The sequence below is a fragment of the Diabrotica virgifera genome, chromosome 3 (assembly GCF_917563875.1).
Source record: "Diabrotica virgifera virgifera chromosome 3, PGI_DIABVI_V3a".
Classification (NCBI taxonomy): domain Eukaryota; kingdom Metazoa; phylum Arthropoda; class Insecta; order Coleoptera; family Chrysomelidae; genus Diabrotica; species Diabrotica virgifera.
Genome location: NC_065445.1, coordinates 47764044 through 47783595, shown reverse-complemented (window position 1 = coordinate 47783595; position 19552 = coordinate 47764044). Strand labels below are relative to the sequence as shown.

Here is a 19552-nt window from a genome sequence, read left to right as displayed (position 1 = left end):
AAAAAAATAACATAATTATGAATGCTTATGAGCCTGTTGGACCCAGTCAGTAGACATAGGGTTAAGAAACATGATCTAAAAATGATAACTAATTTTGTTACTGTTGTTAACGTATCGTAATCATTTACGGACATGTTCACAATTATTATGAACTAATGTTTATTTTGTTTTTCAGGGTCAAATAGAAGTGAGCATACTATCCAGACTAAGCCAGGAAAATGCGGACGAATTCAACTTCGTCAGGGCATACGAATGTTTCCAACACAAGAACCATACGTGTCTTGTGTTCGAAATGCTCGAACAGAACCTCTACGACTTCCTCAAACAGAATAAATTCAGCCCTCTACCTCTAAAATATATCAGGCCGATTTTGCAGCAGGTTTTGACAGCGTTGCTCAAACTTAAGGTAAATTCTTGATCTTTTATACACTAATTTTAATACCAATATGAATATAATATATAAACCAATAAAATTGTGAAGCGACTAGAAAAACAGTAATAACGTGCGAAATATACCTTTATACTCTAAAAAACAATCAGTTGATTCTAATTTTGGTATAAACTTCAATTAGACATTTTTGTAATATTAGAACTGCTTGTATTATTATAGATACAGTGGAGTCCCGATATAACGAACCCCGATATAAAGAATTCCCCGATATAGTGAATTTTTTTAAATCCCCTTCAAACGTCCATAACACTCAATGTAAAAAATACCCCTATATAATAAACTATTTCGATTTTAAACCTCGATATAACGAATTTTTACGATTTGTGGAGATAAATTAAAACCACTGTATAATGAATATTGAGCGTAGCAAACCACTATTTAACGCAGGCAACCCCTGTATTACGCATTTCTCCGTTCCAAACGTCGGTCGGTTTAGCTTAGTTGAGTATAGATAGTGGCGACTCACAGACAAGTCCAGACATAAAAACAATCGGACCTGCTTCTCGCCCCCCTGCCATTGGTGAAAGGTGAGCTACAGGATGTCGAAGAAGCTGTTTAAGTGGTTTTAACAGTTCCGGGATAAAAATGTACCTGTTGTAGGTCCCATACTCCAAGTAAAGGCAGTTTGCAGAACAATTAGGCCACGCAGACTTTCGAGCCAGTAATGGCTAGTTGGATCTGTTCTAAAAGAGGCACGAAATTAGCTTCAAAAAAGTTTTTGGCGAAAGTGCTACCGTGGATGATTGGAACTCGCGAATTGTAACTTGCGAAGATTGGAAAGCTAAATTGCCAGACCTGACCCGAGGATGCAATGCTGATGAGACAAAACTTTTTGATAGGGTAAGCGATGAGAAAATCGTTATATAGAGTTTAGAATTCAGCTTTAAGAACCCCTGTTTAACGAATATTGGCCGTATTTAACCTCGATATAACGAACCCCGTTATTGAAAAATTCCCGATATAACAAATTTTATTTCGGACCCTTCAGATTCGTTATACCGAGGTTCTACTGTACTACTAATTACACACAACTACAAATTGTATACACATATGAGTTGCATCCACCTTCAACTATTCGGGAGTGACAATAGCAAAAGCCCGAAAAGATAACAGACAAAAGAATTGTGAAACACAAAAGAGCGTTATAGTATGAATAGAAATCTTGGATGCAAGACTAAAGTAAGAAAAGATAAATAAATCTATCATCATCATCAGTAGCTCGACAACCCTTTTTGGGTCCTGGCTTGTTCTAGGATTTTCCGCCATTCTGTTCTGTTCCTTGCCTTGTTCTTCTAGTGGGTAACCTCAAGTGTTTTCAGATCTTGTTCCACTTGTTCCATGTATCTAAGTTTGGGTCTTCCCTTTGACCTTCTCTCTACTTGTGTTTGCTTCATTATATGTTTTGGTGTTTCGGTGTCCAACATTCGTTCAACATGGCCCATCAAGCGCAGACGTCCGATCTTTATGGATGTTATGATGTCGGGTTCGTTGCATGCTGCGTATAGTTCAAAATTATATCATCTGCGCCATTCTTCATTTTCTTTCACCCCCTTATATATGTATCTAAGAATTTTTCGTTCAAACGTACCTAATAAGTTCTCATCGCTTTTCGACAGTGTCCATATCTCTGATCCATATATACGGACCTGTTTTATCAGGGTTTTAAATATATGCTTTACAAAAAAATAAGAAGATCTCTAAAGAAGAAGCCTTCTAAATTCGAAAGAAAAATCATGAGGACAATAATACTAGCCAGAAAGAAGAACGGAAACAAACGCCGAAATTGAAGAAGAATTAAAGTGGGAAAACATGGTCAGCAACATAAAGTATCTCCGCTTAGAATGTGTTGAACACCTACTAAGTCGACCACACTCTGATTTGTTAAGAAATCTGGACACTACTGGCCCATGTCTAGAGGAGGGACTAAAAGAAGATGGCTGGACGACGTAGAAGAATATAAGAGCAATGAATATTATGGACCAGAGAGATCGATGCAAATACAGGACGAAATGAAAAGGAGTTACGACTGCAGCAAAAACACACAGCAAGATATAAATGTCTTGTCAGCAATCTTAAGATGTCTATTCACTAAAGATATTGTTGGCTCATATGGCTATTGTCAGCTGTCCAGGGGTAGATATTGAAATCCACTTTCTGAGATTATAGTGCCAGGAAATTCTTTGCCATTCCTGACTTCTTCTGCATTCTACTTTTCCTTACAATATAAACTACAGTAGACCATAGGAATTTTGCTTTCTGATTATTTGATTCAGCTATTCTAACTTGTGCTTCTTCTCAGTTACAGCAAATAAATTAGAATATAAAGAGAAACAAAATAAACATAAACAAAATCCTAAAACTAAAATATTACTTACTAGTTAATAGCCTTTGGAATGTTTGTGCACACTATAGGGCTTTTCATTCACAGTCATTTGTTTCCAGCTTCTGTCATATGTCGTATAATCCGTGTATATTAATATTATGCACAGATTATACAACATATGACAGAAGCTCGAAACAAATGACAATCGATGAAAAGCCCTATTGGCAATCCCAATCACTATCACGCAGATCCTGAATGTAGAGGTGTGGGAATGTGGCAACCATGGCGGACTAAGGCTACCAAGATAACAATGCGAAAACTTCTAAGACTTCTTGGTTTACGCAAAAAGGGCACTACCAACTTAAAATTAATTGATCTTATGCCAACAAGCAGGACAAATCTTTGACAATCTGTGTGGAGTAGATCCTTGACGTATTTTTGTGGACTAAATATGTATGTATATTCTGTCCTAACTAAGAGAGAGTGTATAACATAGGATGTTGGATACAATATGGGCAGGCTTCAGTCGGTCTGTATCCTTCATAAGATAAGCACCCCAACTTAATCTATTAACATTAACATAACTTAATCTATTAAGGCCATGGGTACATAACTCGCAAATGTTTTACGGCTATCCCTACTTTTTCTGTCTTTACACGGCAAATTACATGTAGTAAAATCCACACTAGTATGGATATGTAAACATTACTAGAATGTCATTCTACTTGAAAATGTCATCATTAACTTAAGAGATGGCTTTTGAATGTTCTTGGATAACTGTTGTTTGTATACTTGCAAATTATTCATTCAGTTAATAAATGTGATAATTTTTTTACTAACTATGTATTCAGTGATTGTAATAAATTATATGTACAACAAAAACTAATACTCAATCGAGAAAAGAGGAAAAGTGTGAAAGTGATTTTTAAATAATATACAAGGTGATTGATTAGTAGGGTAAAGTTCAATAGCGCCGCTATAGTAATAGATAGCAATAAAAGTTAACAACAAAAATTTTAGCCACCTTTGAGCTTCACATTACAAAATTAGTTAGAATGTTACAGGGTGTTCGATAACACAATGGCAGACCAAATTTATGTTTTTTTAAATGCAACACCCTATATTTTATTTTAAATTCGAAATCCTGTTAACTTCTCCATCACAAAAATATAAAGGTTTGTTATGTTATACAGGGTATTTACAAAGTTATAACCAATTTTATATGAAAATGGTAACAAGTTCAACTCCCTGTATAAATAAAAATAAGCAAAACAACAATGGTTTATTAATGCCATATTTTTTAACGTATTGTCAAAATTTTCAAGAATGGTCGATATTGCTAATTTTCTTTATATCAAATACAGGGTGAGTCAAAACGCAAGTACATTATTTTCTCAGTCATTTTAAATGGAACACCCTGTATTTTATATCACCATTGAAAAGTACCATTACCGTACTTTAATTTTTAGATAACATTCCCTATGTCTAAATTTATTAGTTTTCGAGATATTTTCATTTTTCAATGGACCAGTGGCGTGGTCACCCAAATCACCAGAATTTAATAAACTGGACTGATTTTTTTGGGGTTACGTTAATAATGAAGTTTATAAAATACCTCCAACAACAAGGGATGAGGTGAAAAATAGAATACAAAGTGTATTTCGATGTGTTAATTTACAAATGCTCCGTAGACTAAGTAGCTCATTCAATGATCGATCGTTTTTAGGCGTACATAAATGTGTTAGGAGATAATTGAACACCTTATGTAATTAAATATTAAAATTATTTTATTAAAAGTAGCTTCTAATTTTTTCAAACATGTTTTTTTGCAAAATGTATTACTGATAAATTATGTTTCGTTCTTTATTTGTTACATTGTTACATTTACATACAAAAGTAGTGTTTAAGTGTCTTCACAAAATATTGTATTTTATGTGTTTTTTTTTGTAAAATTTATTACTAATTTTCTTTGTTTATTTGTTGCATTTACATAAAAAGATAGTTTTTAATTGTTTCAAAAATGTTGCATGTAGTGGTTGTGTTTTTGTTTGTAAAATGTATTACTAATAAATTATTTTTATTTCTTTATTTGCTACATTGTTACATTGATTACCGGATTGATAATCGGTAATCTTCAATTGTCAATTCAGTCATGGCTTACTTAAAATTTAGATAAATTTAAACACCTAAAATAATTTGCTCTGAAAAATGAAAATATCTCGAAAACTAATAAATTTGGGCTAGGGAATGTTATATAAAAATTAAAGTACGTTAATGTTACTTTTAAATAATGATATAAAATACAGGGTGTTCCATTTAACATTACTGAGAAAATAATGTACTTGCATTTTGACTCACCCTGTATTTGATATAAAGAAAATTAGCTATATCAATAATTCTTGAAAATTTTGACAATAAATAAAAAAATATGGCATTAATAAACCATTGCTGTTGTGCTTATTTTTATTTATACAGGGAGTTGAACTTGTTTCGATTTTCATACAAAATTGGTTATAACTTTGTAAATACCCTGTATAACATTACAAATCTTTATATTTTTGTGATGGAGAAGTTAACAGGATTTCGAATATAAAATAAAATATAGGGTGTTCCATTTAAAAAAACATAAATTTGGTCTGCCACTGTGTTATCGAACACCCTGTAACATTCTAACTTACTTTGTAATGGGAAACTCAAAGGTTACTAAAATTTTTGTTATTAACTTTTATTGCTATGTATTACTATAGCGGAGCTATTGAACTTTACCCTACTAATCAATCACCCTGTATTGTTACTATAGGACACTTACAATTTTGAACATCTTTAAAAACAAAATACTTGGACCACTGAATATTATATTATCCTGATGTATTATCTGCTTGGATCTTCCACAAATAATACACAATAAATAACTTTTTATTAAGTTCACGTCTTAAATCAATTATTTATCAAATACACTATATATTAATATATTTAATCAACAACTCAAAATATTCCCGATGCCATGTCAAATATTTAAAATTGTCACTGATTGTCACTGTCTAACTGACAATATGCTGACAATATTCTATTCGACTAAGTGCGTTGTAAGACAAAGATAGATTTGGAAGATATTACCACCGACATTGTGTTCGTTTTTTTCGAATCCTGAAAAAACCAATGAATATTTTTGAAAAATTTAAACGCTGAATGAAAGACTAAATTATTACCGAGGGCAGAAAGTCCCTTAGAATAAATAAAAAGTTTATTTTGAATGAGATATTTGAAATTAAAAATCACACTAAATTTTCTCTTAGTTTTTCACCCCTGTAACTTATTAAAATAAACATTATAGAAGTTCTCAGGGACTTTCGCCCCTCGCTAATAACGTAATCCTTTTTTCTGCGTTTAAATTTTTCAAAAATACGTATTAGTTTTCTCAGGATTCGAAAAAACGAATCCCCATTTGAATAGCATTGCAGCCGAAAATACGTACCCATCCTCTTAACATTAACATCAACCTAGTGTCGCTTCAAAATTTAATTAACAATAGAAAACCATGTAACATTAAAGTTTTATACACAAAATAGAGTGTTTTCTTATTTATTTTGAAACTACCTGATTTGATTACTATTCAACTACATGTAACATTCCTACAAGCTATATGTTTCATTTGCCTACCATTATTGCTCCAGTTTTATACCTTTCGCCTTACATACTTAACGTTTTGCCGTTTCACACGAAAAAGCTAAAAGGATGACCCCATCGACTGTTGCCAAAAATTCGTTTGTTTTGAAAGGCATTCAAAAATAGAATCAAACTTATTTTGCTTCACAAATTTACTCGAATGTTTATATTGGGATTTTTATTAACACACGCTAGTCAAGTGTCCTTTATGTGGATTTGGAATAATAAAAAATTATGATAAAATAAATATTTCTTATCTTTCCTTGGTCTTTTTATATTTATTGAATTTAAAGATAGACAGTGAGGGTCTAACGACAATTTATTGGCATAGCGTACGTACTTTTTAAAATATGAAACGTTTTTTTTTTTCAATTCAAGAACAATTCATTTAAAAAAACGTATTTTCAACGAAAACATTTCGTTTATAAATTCGCAAAAGTGTGTGTGTTATTGCGTTGCCGCTCCTGCAATACTCCGATCAGATTTATCGATGGCTTCTTATTTAGTTTTTTTCTTCTGAATCCAAATCTGAAAACGGCATTTCGATATTTCTAACCGTCTTCGAGATAATCGACCTCAAAGTCTAAAATCGGACGTCACAATGGTTTTATTTTCTGCCGACACACTACACGTCCAGCTGAAATCGTTGCTATTAAGTAGGCTAGTTTTTTAATCTCGATTTGTTAAGGAAAGCATAGGTTATTTACATTTAAGTTTGACACTTCGTGAATGTCAAACTAAATTTTAAATTAAGTATTAATAAAACATCAATGACATTTGATAGTGAATTTAATTATTATATAAAATAAATAAGATGTTCAAAAATACAATTTGAGTATATTTTAAAAGCAATAATTTATTAACAGCTTTAAAAATATTTATACGAGTATATGGCCTCCCCTTTATGATAAATGGACTGTTCCATTTGCTATGAAGTTAAAATATAGTCGGTTCGCTAAACTCGACACAACTGGCTAGTGATTTTAGTAGGTAATTTTTTTGTTTTTTGCGAATTTTGCCAAAATCGGCAAAATTACTAATTATTTAGTAATTATTAACTAATTAGTAATCATTTTTTTGCCCAATTGGCAAAATTATTGACTAAAATCCCTAGCCAGTTGTGTCTGAGTTTAGCGAACCGACAGTATATATATATATATATATATATATATATATATAACAGCGCTAACAGGCCTTATAGGCCTACGGCTTCTAAATTCTGGATAATATTTCTCCATTCTGTTCGGTCCTCTGCACTCTTTCTCCAGTCCTTCACCCCGATTTCTTCCAAATCCCTCTCTGCAGCCTCTAACCATCTCTTCCTTGGTCGACCTCGTCTCCTTTTTCCCAATGCTCTGTCATTCAATATTCGTTTGACGTTTCTAGTTTCTGGCATTCGAGTAATATGTCCCAGCCATCCATATGAACCGACAGTATATGAGATAATATTGTTTGGTATAAAAAATTATGGTCTGATATGTGCAATTACATCCTTATGGAAAAAATATTTGAAGATTTTTCTCAAATTATGGATACCAACAACATTTTCATTTATAACTCTTTTATTTTTAATTTGACGAAGAAAAGTTATTCTTCATAAAAAGCTCTTCATGTTCTAAGATTTATGATGCAACCATCATATATAAAATAAAATTTTATTAATTTTATACGAGGTATATAAAAAATATGAATTTGGATCAAGAGTAGACTTTAGATCAAGACCTTTATAGTTCATAACATTTAAATTAGAATGATATAATTGCACATTAAAACATAGTTATTAATTCTAAACTACTTTTCATAATAGCAATTTTCCATATTATGAATTGAATTTTTTAGACTATAACTTAGCACTAACTCAGGGGAGTAATGTGTAGTGTGTGTGTTGAGTAAGTGTCTTGTTACTTTGCAAAGTCGACGTCATTATCTTTGCAAAGAGACGCTAATTGTATCCGAACGTCTGCGGTCCCTCCGGTGAGTACCGACCACACAAGGACAGAAACTAATTTCATTTATTAATTTATAATAAACGAAAAATTTCTGACCCTGGTGAGATTCGAACTCACGACCATTCGGACCTTTCGATGCAAAGGTAGGCTCTCTTACCACTGAGCCACGGGGGGGGGGTAATATTACGAATTAAAATACGTAAATAAACAAAGTTTTCGTTATGATTATGCTCGCATTTTCAGCTTGTTATGAATACAATACTAATTCATTGTGGTTAAATGTCAATAAAAACCAGTCCTATTTCACTTAATCGTCCAGTTGGTTAGAAAATAATATTGGTCCTTTTTCGTTAATTAGGACTTGGTTAGTAATAATTGATTCTGCTTGTCTCCAATTTGAGTTTTGCTGTTGCTTTTCGTTGTCTTATTATCTATATTTATAATAACTACATCTAATATGCCAGAGTAGATGCCAATTATCTTTGCTCAAGCATTATTATGATAAACGTCACCGGAGTCACGTGTCAACGGGTGTATTAGTTAATTAGCTTATCGTCCTTTCTGTTAACATGTACATATTATGTAGATACAATTAGTATCTACACAATAAGACAAACACGAATATTGTCCTAAATGAGAAAGATTGTATAACATAGGATGCTGAATACAAATATGAGAACTCTTACCTGTAATTTCGGAATTGTTTTAAACACTAATGGTTTAAAAGGCTGTCCAACGGTAAAGAGAGAAATACAAATAACATCAAACAAATTAGAAAATAAACAGAAACAAAATAAATATAAACTAAATCCTAGAACCACAATATTACTTACCAGTTTATTTAAAGCCTTTCGAAAGTCTGTGTACACTATTGTCCATCCAAATTACTATCACGCAGATTCTAAATGTAGAGGGTACCAAGACAACGATGCGAAAACTTCTAACACTTAGTAGTTTACACAAAAATGTCACTACCAACTTATAATTAATTGCTCTTATACCAAAAAGCGGGACAAATCGGAGAGCACTTTCGTGTTGAAGACGTTTTATCGATGTAGGGCGTCGATATTTTAGAATGTAAAAGGAATGTGTACTACCATAATTAGAGAGTATTTCAAAATTGAGATTTAAGCAGTCGTTAAGCAGATCTGGCTCAAAGAAGAAGAAATCATTTTCCATAAGGACAGCAGAACTGCACACAACAGTATTTTGACAATTTTGGAAATATTCATACAGCGCTTTTCGTCAAAAATAAGCCACTGTCTGTAGATTAGTACTTTGCAGTGCTTCCAGACAGACACTGCAGTGGATGACAACAACATTGGAACTATACAGTATGGTGGAAATGTCTGGAATAAATTCGATATTTCGTAAACCGACGACTTTAAGGAAAAATCTCGAAACAGGTCGATTTTTATTTCTAAATTACGATATTTTGGCATATATTTGAGTGACGTCATCCATATGGATGTGATGACGTAATCGATTATTTTTTTAAATGAGACTAGGGGCCGTGTGATAGCTCATTTGAAAGGATATTCAAATATGTATTCAGTAATATAAATATTAACATAATTGTTTATATACAGCGTCCAAAAAAATTTTTTAAATTAAATTAATTGACGAAAATAGAAGAATGTATGTAATTTATTTAATTAAAATTACATTTTACTGCTGTCAGAAAACAGAAAAAAAATGTTTATTTGAAGAATAAGCATTGCTTTTCGCTTAAATTAAATGTTCAAACTTCCAAGAGGCAGGTGGTTGGCGGGAGCTGGTTTGAACATTGAATTTAAGCGAAAAACAATGCTTATTTGTCAAATAAACATTTATTTTCTTACAATAGTAAAATGTATTTTGAATTAAATAAATTACATACATTATTTTTTTAATTAATGTCAATTAATTTAATTTAAAAACATTTTTTTGGACTCTGTGTATAAACAATTATGTTAATATTTGTATTACTGAATACAGAATTGAATACCCTTTCAAATGAGCTATCACACAACGCCTAGTCTCATTTAAAAAAATCATTGATTACGTCGTCACGTCCATATGGATGACGTCACTCATATGAAATATATGTCAAAATATCGTAATTTAAAAATAAAAATCGACCTGCTTCGGGATTTTTCCTTAAAGTCGCCGGTTTACGAAATATCGAATTTATTCCAGACATTTGCACCATACTGTATAAATCAAGGATGTGTTGAAAGATAAACTTCTTTGAAGGCATAATAGGTCTTATCACCACAAAAAAATTTATTACCTGCCTCATGAGACTTTTTTTATTCAGTTATTCATGTTGAGTGGGACAACTTTTCTAATACTTTCGGAGGGATTCTATATATTTTTACAATCCTGCACTATGGAGTCGTAAATGATGATTTTTTTGCAGGCTGATTGTTTGATAAATATATGTACTTAAATTTACTGGAAATATTGTCGCGACAAATTTTTAAGGGTACTCCAGTTGTCGACCGCACCAAAGTTTAGAAACCTCTATATTTACGATACGCCCCCTCCCGCAAATTTTCCGTATTAGAAAAGCTGTCCCATTCGACATGAATAACTGAATAAAAAAAGTCCCATGATGGAGGTAATAAAATTTTTTTAAGTGTGGGCCCAAGGGCTCTAAGTTGTCATTTTCATTATCAGACCAAGAATTTTTCAGGCCACCAACGTGTTCATTTTGCGTCTGTTTAATATTATAATGTTTCATGCATATCGCAGTTAACTTAAGTAATGTTCCAATCTACTTATCCCTAAGTAGACTTTCCTAATATTTTGAACAAACTTATAAACACGGTTATCTTAAACCAATCGCAATAACCGCATTATTGTAACAGTTTAATTAGAACTAAAATATCTTGGAAACACAAACCTCAAAACAAATTGCGATAAAAGTGATTAGTATTCTGATTTAAACATACAATAGGTCTGTTACTTATTAGCACATTAGGTATACAAGGCTAATGACCTCTGACAAATTGGTTTTCTTTCCACCAGACACGTCAATGCACAATGAGATAACAGAAACCTTTTTATGCATTACGCTTTGTAATCCATTGTTTTTTACAGTCCAGTCCGATGGACTGTCGACAAATGCATATAAAGTTGCATCTATTATACTAAACATCATACAATAAATTCCTTCGTTTTTGGTTAAATTAAACCAGAGTTTTAACAGCAAAAATGGTTCCAAATTTGAGAAATACTTCTGGAAATTTTATAATTCACATTTGAAAGTTATCTTCTTCTTCTTTACGTGCCATCTCCGCGACGAAGGTTGGCAATCATCATTGCTATTCTAACTTTTGACACTGCAGCCTGAAAGAGTTCAGTTGAGCTGCATCCAAACCATTCTCTGAGATTTCTCATCCAGGGCATTTTTCTTCTACCTACGCTGCGCCTTCCTTGAATCTTTCCCTGCATTACTAATTTTAGAAGCACATATCTGTCACCACGTGTTACGAGTCCATGTCTCCACACCATCAAAAGAACAGAAAATACATAACATTTTAGTACTCGTTTTCTAAGATTAGGCTGAGGTCTCTACTACACAATATTTGTTTCATATTATTGAATGCACTTCTAGCCTTTTCTGTTCTAACTCTGATTTCTTTGGTATAATCGTTTGTTTCATTAATGTTTGTCCCTAAATAGTTATAATTCTGAACTCGTTCTATCGTCTTATTATTTACGTGTAGATTGTTGTTTCTGAGATATTTATTTCTGTAGATTTGAAAGTTATAGTTGGCTGCTATTAATGGGATTAGAGGTATTAATTTCTGGGCTTATTCTATCTTTCGAATAGATCTCTGCTGAATAAATAATCAATCACACAGTAGATATATTAATTACCCTAGGAAACTCAGCCGAAAAGCGACAAAGGGCAGTTAGAATCGGCGAGAATCAGATGCATTAGGCGCGCAGTGTTGCCATGTATAGGGTGTATATCTAATTTAAAACTAAACAGTCTGTATAACCAAATTCTTCTACCTAATCATATAAACCGGTCTTCCATTTTAAGCAGTTAAGTAAATTTTTGACATTGTTACTAATAACATATTTTTTTTTACAGCAATTAGGACTGATTCACGCGGATTTGAAACCTGAAAACATCATGTTAGTTGATCCAGTACGACAGCCTTACCGCGTGAAAGTGATAGATTTCGGCAGTGCATCACATGTCAGCAAGGCGGTATGTAACACTTACTTGCAATCGAGGTACTACAGGGCGCCGGAGATCATTTTGGGATTGCCCTTCTGCGAAGCAATCGACATGTGGTCGCTGGGATGCGTGGTGGCGGAACTCTTCCTGGGATGGCCGTTGTATCCGGGATCTTCTGAATACGACCAGATCCGGTAAGACCAAAGGTTTATTATATTATAAAGTACATTTAAACTAGTATGTAAGAAAGAAGTTTCCTGGTCTTGAAGACAATGAAAAAGAAAAATAAGATTGATATTTTTTGTTTTGTCTCGTTTATCCCTCTTACATTCTGTACTCGCTTTATCATCTTTTTATACATTGTTTGTTACCACACTTGTCACCTTACTACAACCAACTTCATTTTGCCTTTCTTTTCTCGTCTTTTTTACATAGTGTTTTTTTATCATTCAGCCGCTCTCTTCCTATCTCTCTCATTCGTCCTGTTTTTACGGTCTTTGTTCAAACTAAGTAAAACTTTCTTTGAACCGGTCAAAATTTTAAAATCTTCTAGAGTATTTTAAGAACCTCCTCTTTCAAAATGACTACCGGTAACGTGAGCACGGCTACCGTCCTCACAAGCTCCGCCCAAAGTGATACATCATCTATCATATAGACGAGCAACCAGCCAGTAATATGTCGTCAGTCCACCACTGAACAGCGGTCTCCATTAAAAACATACCTACTTAGCAGAGAGCACTGAAACATCCAATACTGGACAAATGCCCCCAGAACACCCCATCATCCAGTTCTAAACAAGTCTGTCGTTAATCTCGAATTGTCATAATACATAAAATACGGAAATTGCCGGAAAAAAACTGAAAAGTGAACGGGGTAGATCAAAAATATATAGCCATGACTATGACCGTAAATCCACTAAATGGTGGCGAAAAGTGATTTTATTTTCTCTCTCTATCTCTATTTATCTCTTTCTTTATCTCTATTTCTCTCTCTGTCTCTCTCTATCTCACCCTTTTCATTTCCCCATTACTGAGGATCGTGATGTCTCCCAATACATCTAAAAAACATTTCTCCATTGGTCCCTAACTTCAGCTGGTCTAAGAGTTTCGCAGATTGAGTAGTCCGCTGAACTCTGAATTTGGTCGGATTATCCGGTTAGTGACCGTCCTCTTGGTCTTCTCCCCGTAAGGTTTCCAGAAGCAATTAATCTCTCTAAATTCGATCTCGTCACCAAAGAACTGTAGAATTCTCATCTTAATTTTTTGAGAGCTAGATCTGTCTTTTCAAACTTTAGTTAGGCGACTCATCGCATTTTTTGTCATACCTATGCGTCTCCGAACTTCTGTTTCGCAGTTGCCATCGTTAGCTATGGATACGTCATCACAGATAAAATACATAAAATGTAATTCTTTATCAGCCAGACTGCAGCGATTTAATTGCATCTGTTACTTCAGAGAGCAAGACATAACGTTTCTATGACAAGTCAGAGAGCCATAGATTTTATGCTGTTGTCTTTTATTTCTATATAAATCGCTACTATAGTTTCGCCACGTTTCCAATATTTCGTTAGTATGGGTCTTTAGATTACCTTTCTTATCCATCACAGTCCACGTTTGAGGTTTAAATTCTCTGGTAAGCAGTTTCTCAGGCAGCAGGTTCTCTGGTATGGTGTCGAAGCATGGACATTAAAAATATCCACCATTAACCGTTTGGAGGCCTTTGAAATGTGGCTGCACAGACGTATTCTGAAAATACCATGGACGGCTATGCTGACAAATGTGGCAGTCCTTAAGAGAGCAAATGCTACCCGCGAGCTGCTTGATAACATCAAATATAGAAAGATGGCCTATTTTGGACACGTAGTAAGGGGAGACCGGTATAATATTCTTCAACTTATTATGATGGGTAAAGTCGAAGGACGCAGAGGAATTGGTAGAAAGCAGGCCTCTTGGTTGAAGAATATCCGGGAGTGGACAGGAATAAAGAAAGCAGAACAACTATTTAGAATAGCTCGAGACAGAGACAGTTTCGCCATGTTAATCGCCAACGTCAAGGGGACTTGATAGGGCACGTTAAGAAGAAGAAGCAGTTTGACTTTTGAAATAAATCTCCCATTAATTCCGAAAACCATGTTTGTTTGATGACAGTCCTATTCACATTAACGGTTATATCACGTCGATTTCTTGAATTTGAACGCCCAGATGTGATTGTAGAGAAACCACTCCACGATGAACTCCACTCCATTTTTGGTTTGCTGTGTCTGAGGATGGGATTACTGTTCTTATTTTGTTTGAAGATGAGAACAAGAACAAGCATCCAGTTACTGTTAACTAAGAGCGTTACAGAGAGAACACATATTAGAGAGTATATACATTTTGTTAGAGATTTACAAAATTTTTGCCGCACCGAAATCTGCAGACGCACAGGCATTGGTTTCAACAGGATGGCGCAACGAGCCATACAGCTTTACACTCTCTAGCCTTACTTCACGAACAGTTTAAAACCAGAATAATTTCTCAGAATAAACTTCGAGTACTGTTCTGTTCTGACAACTCGTGATGCGTACATTTGGGACATGCTGGAGGAATCAGTATTTGTCAGAAATACCGCCAGCAGATATAATAACCTATTTTCAACAACTGCAACAACCACTATTTATCAATATGTTGGATAATCTGCAAAATCATTGCAGACATGTTCGTTGTCGTTGCCGCGCAAAGTGTGGACGAATGAAGTTTACTGTCGGTAAATTAACTACGGTGCTACTTGTACGATTGTTTGAGATGGCTCGAGGTGCCGATGCCGTGCGCGTCACAAGTTGATTTAAAATAAAATCATGAGGGTGCACCGCGCGAGGCAAATGCCAAGTTTGCCGCGCGAGCAAGGCCGCGCGCGGCAGCCTCGCGAAGTGGATACGCGGATTTATGAAGCTTGTCTGCGCCACAATGGTAATCATTTTGAACTTGTAAATTATATAAATTTAAAAAAATACAATTTTCACTTTTGGTACTGTTTATTTTGGTGAATACTGTATTTATATAATGTTAAAAACTATTCTCTTTTATTTAAATTCAGAAAAAAGGCCAAAAATTCCAATATTCCAAGCTTTAATCCCTAAAAGTCACGTTTATTACTCACACATGAGATCTTTTTCAAATCACCACCTTACGAATTATCCGTGTCATTATCTCGTTCACACATGCAACATTTCTCTATGGAGTCGATCCTATTCGAAATATCAAATGGGAATTCCGCGTTATCTGAATTGAATTGTATAATTTGTTTGGCGAACATTCGAGATAAAATCGAAGTTTATGAAACGGGCAGTTGGACAAGTGCCAAATTACGAGAAAAGAGAGTGTCGAGAATTAGAGTAACGGTGCAATGCATTTCCAGATGTAACCGCAGATTTTGGCGCATTTTCTGGCTCTACCTGGAAAGGCGAATATTTCCAGGTAGAGCTCGATGGTGGAACAGCATAAATTAGATTTAACGTGTATATGAAGGTAGAGGTAACATTTCTGTGAAAATTAATTCAGGAAAAACGAAATTTACATCATGAATAATAATAGAGAAATATATTCTCCTTTTCAAAACTCTTTGTTTTGTTATCATATATCATCCATTATAGAACAAAATATTGTTCCATATTATTCTATATTGAACATCCAATTATTTGGAAGCATTTTAACATACGTTTTCTTTTCAGTTGGAAATCCACTTACTCAAATCTTTTTGAAATGATAAACTAATTTTCCGTATGAGTTCAACCTGGAAAACTTCCAGCTCTATCGAGCACATTCACGTTATTTTACTTTGTGAATTATGTGACCGACTTCAAGAATTATCACAGCAATTTTATCTCTAAAATTCATAAAGTTCTTGTTGGCTCAAACATAATTTAGGTGGAATTTCTTCGAAAAGGTGGAGGAAAACTTCATCTGGAAATACGAAGCAACAAGAAGTCAGGACACCTCTGTTGCTTCTCAAAATTATGCTTCGAAAGGGCTTGTTGAGATAAAATTAATATCTACAACAATAGAATGAGCATGAAGATCGTTCTAAAAGAGAGATATATACAGAGAGTCTGTAATTTGGAATAAATTCAATATCTCAAATACTAATTGTTTTTTTTTTTGAAAAATGCTCAGACCAGTCAATTAGTATTTCAAATTGTCCTTTTTGACATACAATAATAATGTATACAGGGTGTCCCAATTTAGAGATATGACGTCATCGTTGATTTTCTTAAATGGCAACACTGTCATTTTGATAGCTATTTTGATAGGGTGTGTAAAGTTATACACAACTGGAAAATATCAAATTTTTATTCTCTACCATTTACAAGTTAATAGAAAATAACAAAGTTATGTCTGTAATTTGGAATAAATTCAATAATTAAAATAATAATTGTGTTTTTTTGAAAAATGCTCAGACCTGTCGATTAGTATTTCAAATTGTCATTTTTAACATACAATAATAATGTATACAGGGTGTCCCAATTTAGAGATACGACGTCATCGTTGATTTTCTTAAATGGCAACACTGTCATTTTGATAGCTATTTTGATAGGATGTGTAAAGTTATACACAAATGCAAAATTTCAAATTTTTATTCCCTACCATTTACAAGGTAATAAAAAATAACAAAGTTATGAAAAACAAGTAATATTGAATTTAATTATTTTAATTAAGCAAATACTCATAATGTTGCCCTCAATTATTGTCAAATTGTCAATGGTCAACGTTATGAGCATTTGCTTATTTGAAAAAATTAAATTCAATCATTATTTGATTACTTCTTTTTCATACCTTTGTTATTTTTTATTATCTTGTAAATGGTAGGGAATCAAAATTTGAAATTTTGCAGTTGTGTATAACTTTACACACCCTATCAAAATAGCTATCAAAATGACAGTGTTGCCATTTAAGAGAATCAACGATGACGTCATATCTCTAAATTGGGACACCCTGTATACATTATTATTATATGTCAAAAATGACAATTTAAAATACTAATCGACAGGTCTGAGCATTTTTCAAAAAAACAATTAGTATTATAATTATTGAATTTTTTCCAAATTACAGACATAACTTTGTTATTTTCTATTAGCTTGTAAATGTTAGGGAATAAAAATTTAATATTTTGCAGTTGTGTATAACTTTATACACCCTATCAAAATAGCTATCAAAACGACAGTGTTGCCATTTAAGAAAATCAACGATGACGTCATATCTCTAAATTGGGACACCCTGTATACATTATTATTGTACGTCAAAAAGGACAATTTGAAATACTAATCGACGGGTCTGAGCATTTTTCAAAAAAACAATTAGTATTTGAGATATTGAATTTATTCCAAATTGCAGACCTCTCTGTATGTATAAACATAGGTTGCAAAATATGAGCCTGTAATATAGGGATGTTTAAAACTGCTGGTTCAAAAAGCTATTACAAAGGGTACTTTGTACAATTGTAACAACTTATTGTAGAGAAAATACAAAATAAAGCACTACTAGGAGATAAAGAGAAAACAACATGCAATCAAATATATCCAACATTAAATCATCAAAAGAAACAAAATACTATAACTACAAAAGTACCTACGAGTGTAATGAGTCTTTCAAAATGCCTGTGCACTATTTGTCTATCAAAACTTCACTGGCACGCAGATCCTGGCTATAGTGGTCTGAGGAGGACGTGGCAACGTTGGTTGGGTTCAGCTACCAAAAGCGATGCAAACTTCTGAACTAGCGCTACTAACAACTTCCCTATTGATTGCTTGTATACCAACAATGCACAATCTTTGCCATATTGTAGAGAGCAGGTGGATTGAAGGTACAGTGGGTACAGGGAAGTGAAAAAATTGCCAAACAGAGATGTTTGTCCAAAGTCTTGATTTGCTCTTTATCCATGACGGACATTTACACTTTTGACTGGAGTACGGCAACAGCAGAGGTGCAACGGATGTTGCTTGTTGACCGTGCTTACTCCTTTGAGTGGCGTAAACTTCTTTGGCGGAATTTTTGAGGAGCAACAGGATGTTGCCTCGGCCTAGTTTGAGAACACACTCTTGACCTTTGTATATTTACACTGTAGACAGTGTTGCAGTGAAAGATGGAGTTAAATATACAGTCGAACCCGCTTATTGGAATAGCTTTTGTGCCAATCGAAAGTATTCCTATAACCGGGATATTCTAATAACCGATCATTGGTCGCTAGTAGAAACGTTTCGGGACCTTAAATTTCTATTCCTTAAACCGGGATATTCCTTTAAGAGGTATTCTTATAAGCGGGTTTGACTGTATTACAGAATTAAGAATATTTTAAATAGTTTTACATTTTCGAAAAATTCTTCGAATCATTTGATTTTTTGGTAAAGATAAATTTTAATTCCATGATGATATTAGACCATACTTTCACAACCTATGTAACAAATATTTATTTATTATTATTTTTTGCAGATACATCAGCCAAACCCAAGGTTTACCCACCGAGCATATGCTGAATAACGCATCGAAAACGACCAAATTTTTCTACAGAGACATGGACAGCACATACCCTTTCTGGAGGCTCAAAACACCAGAAGAACATGAAGCCGAAACTGGGATCAAGTCCAAAGAGGCCAGAAAGTACATCTTCAATTGCTTAGATGATATAGGACAAGTTAATGTACCAACTGATCTCGAAGGTGGCCAATTGTTAGCCGAAAAAGTTGACAGGAAAGAGTTCATAGACTTGCTGAAAAGAATGTTGACCATGGACCAGGTAAGAATATTTCGTATGATTGCATACATAATCCAATGAATGATTATCGAAAGTTTTTATTTAATGAAAGAAGTAATCATTGAAGACCTAAGTGGAAGAAGGGGCTATGTCACATTTTTAAAATTTTGAGTTTTCTAGTGAATGAAGGTGGTATGTAACTTCACTATCATATGACACTTATGCTGTACCCCTAAAAAGCTCAATAAGAGATATTCTAG

At 33.6% G+C, this 19552-nt stretch overlaps 1 protein-coding gene across 3 annotated transcripts in view; it reads left to right on the top strand.

Moving 5' to 3' along the window:
- LOC114325820 (homeodomain-interacting protein kinase 2) overlaps positions 1–19552 on the top strand; it is a 273933-nt gene that overhangs the window by 178210 nt on the left and 76171 nt on the right. For all 3 annotated transcript variants that reach the window (XR_007697026.1, XM_028273951.2, XM_028273950.2), the window contains exons 5-7: positions 176–406; positions 12477–12760; positions 19031–19334. Coding sequence is in view for 2 of the 3 variants with exons in the window: in XM_028273951.2 (XP_028129752.1) it covers positions 176–406; positions 12477–12760; positions 19031–19334 (819 nt within the window). In the remaining variant the exon portion in view is untranslated. The remainder of the gene's footprint in view (positions 1–175; positions 407–12476; positions 12761–19030; positions 19335–19552) is intronic.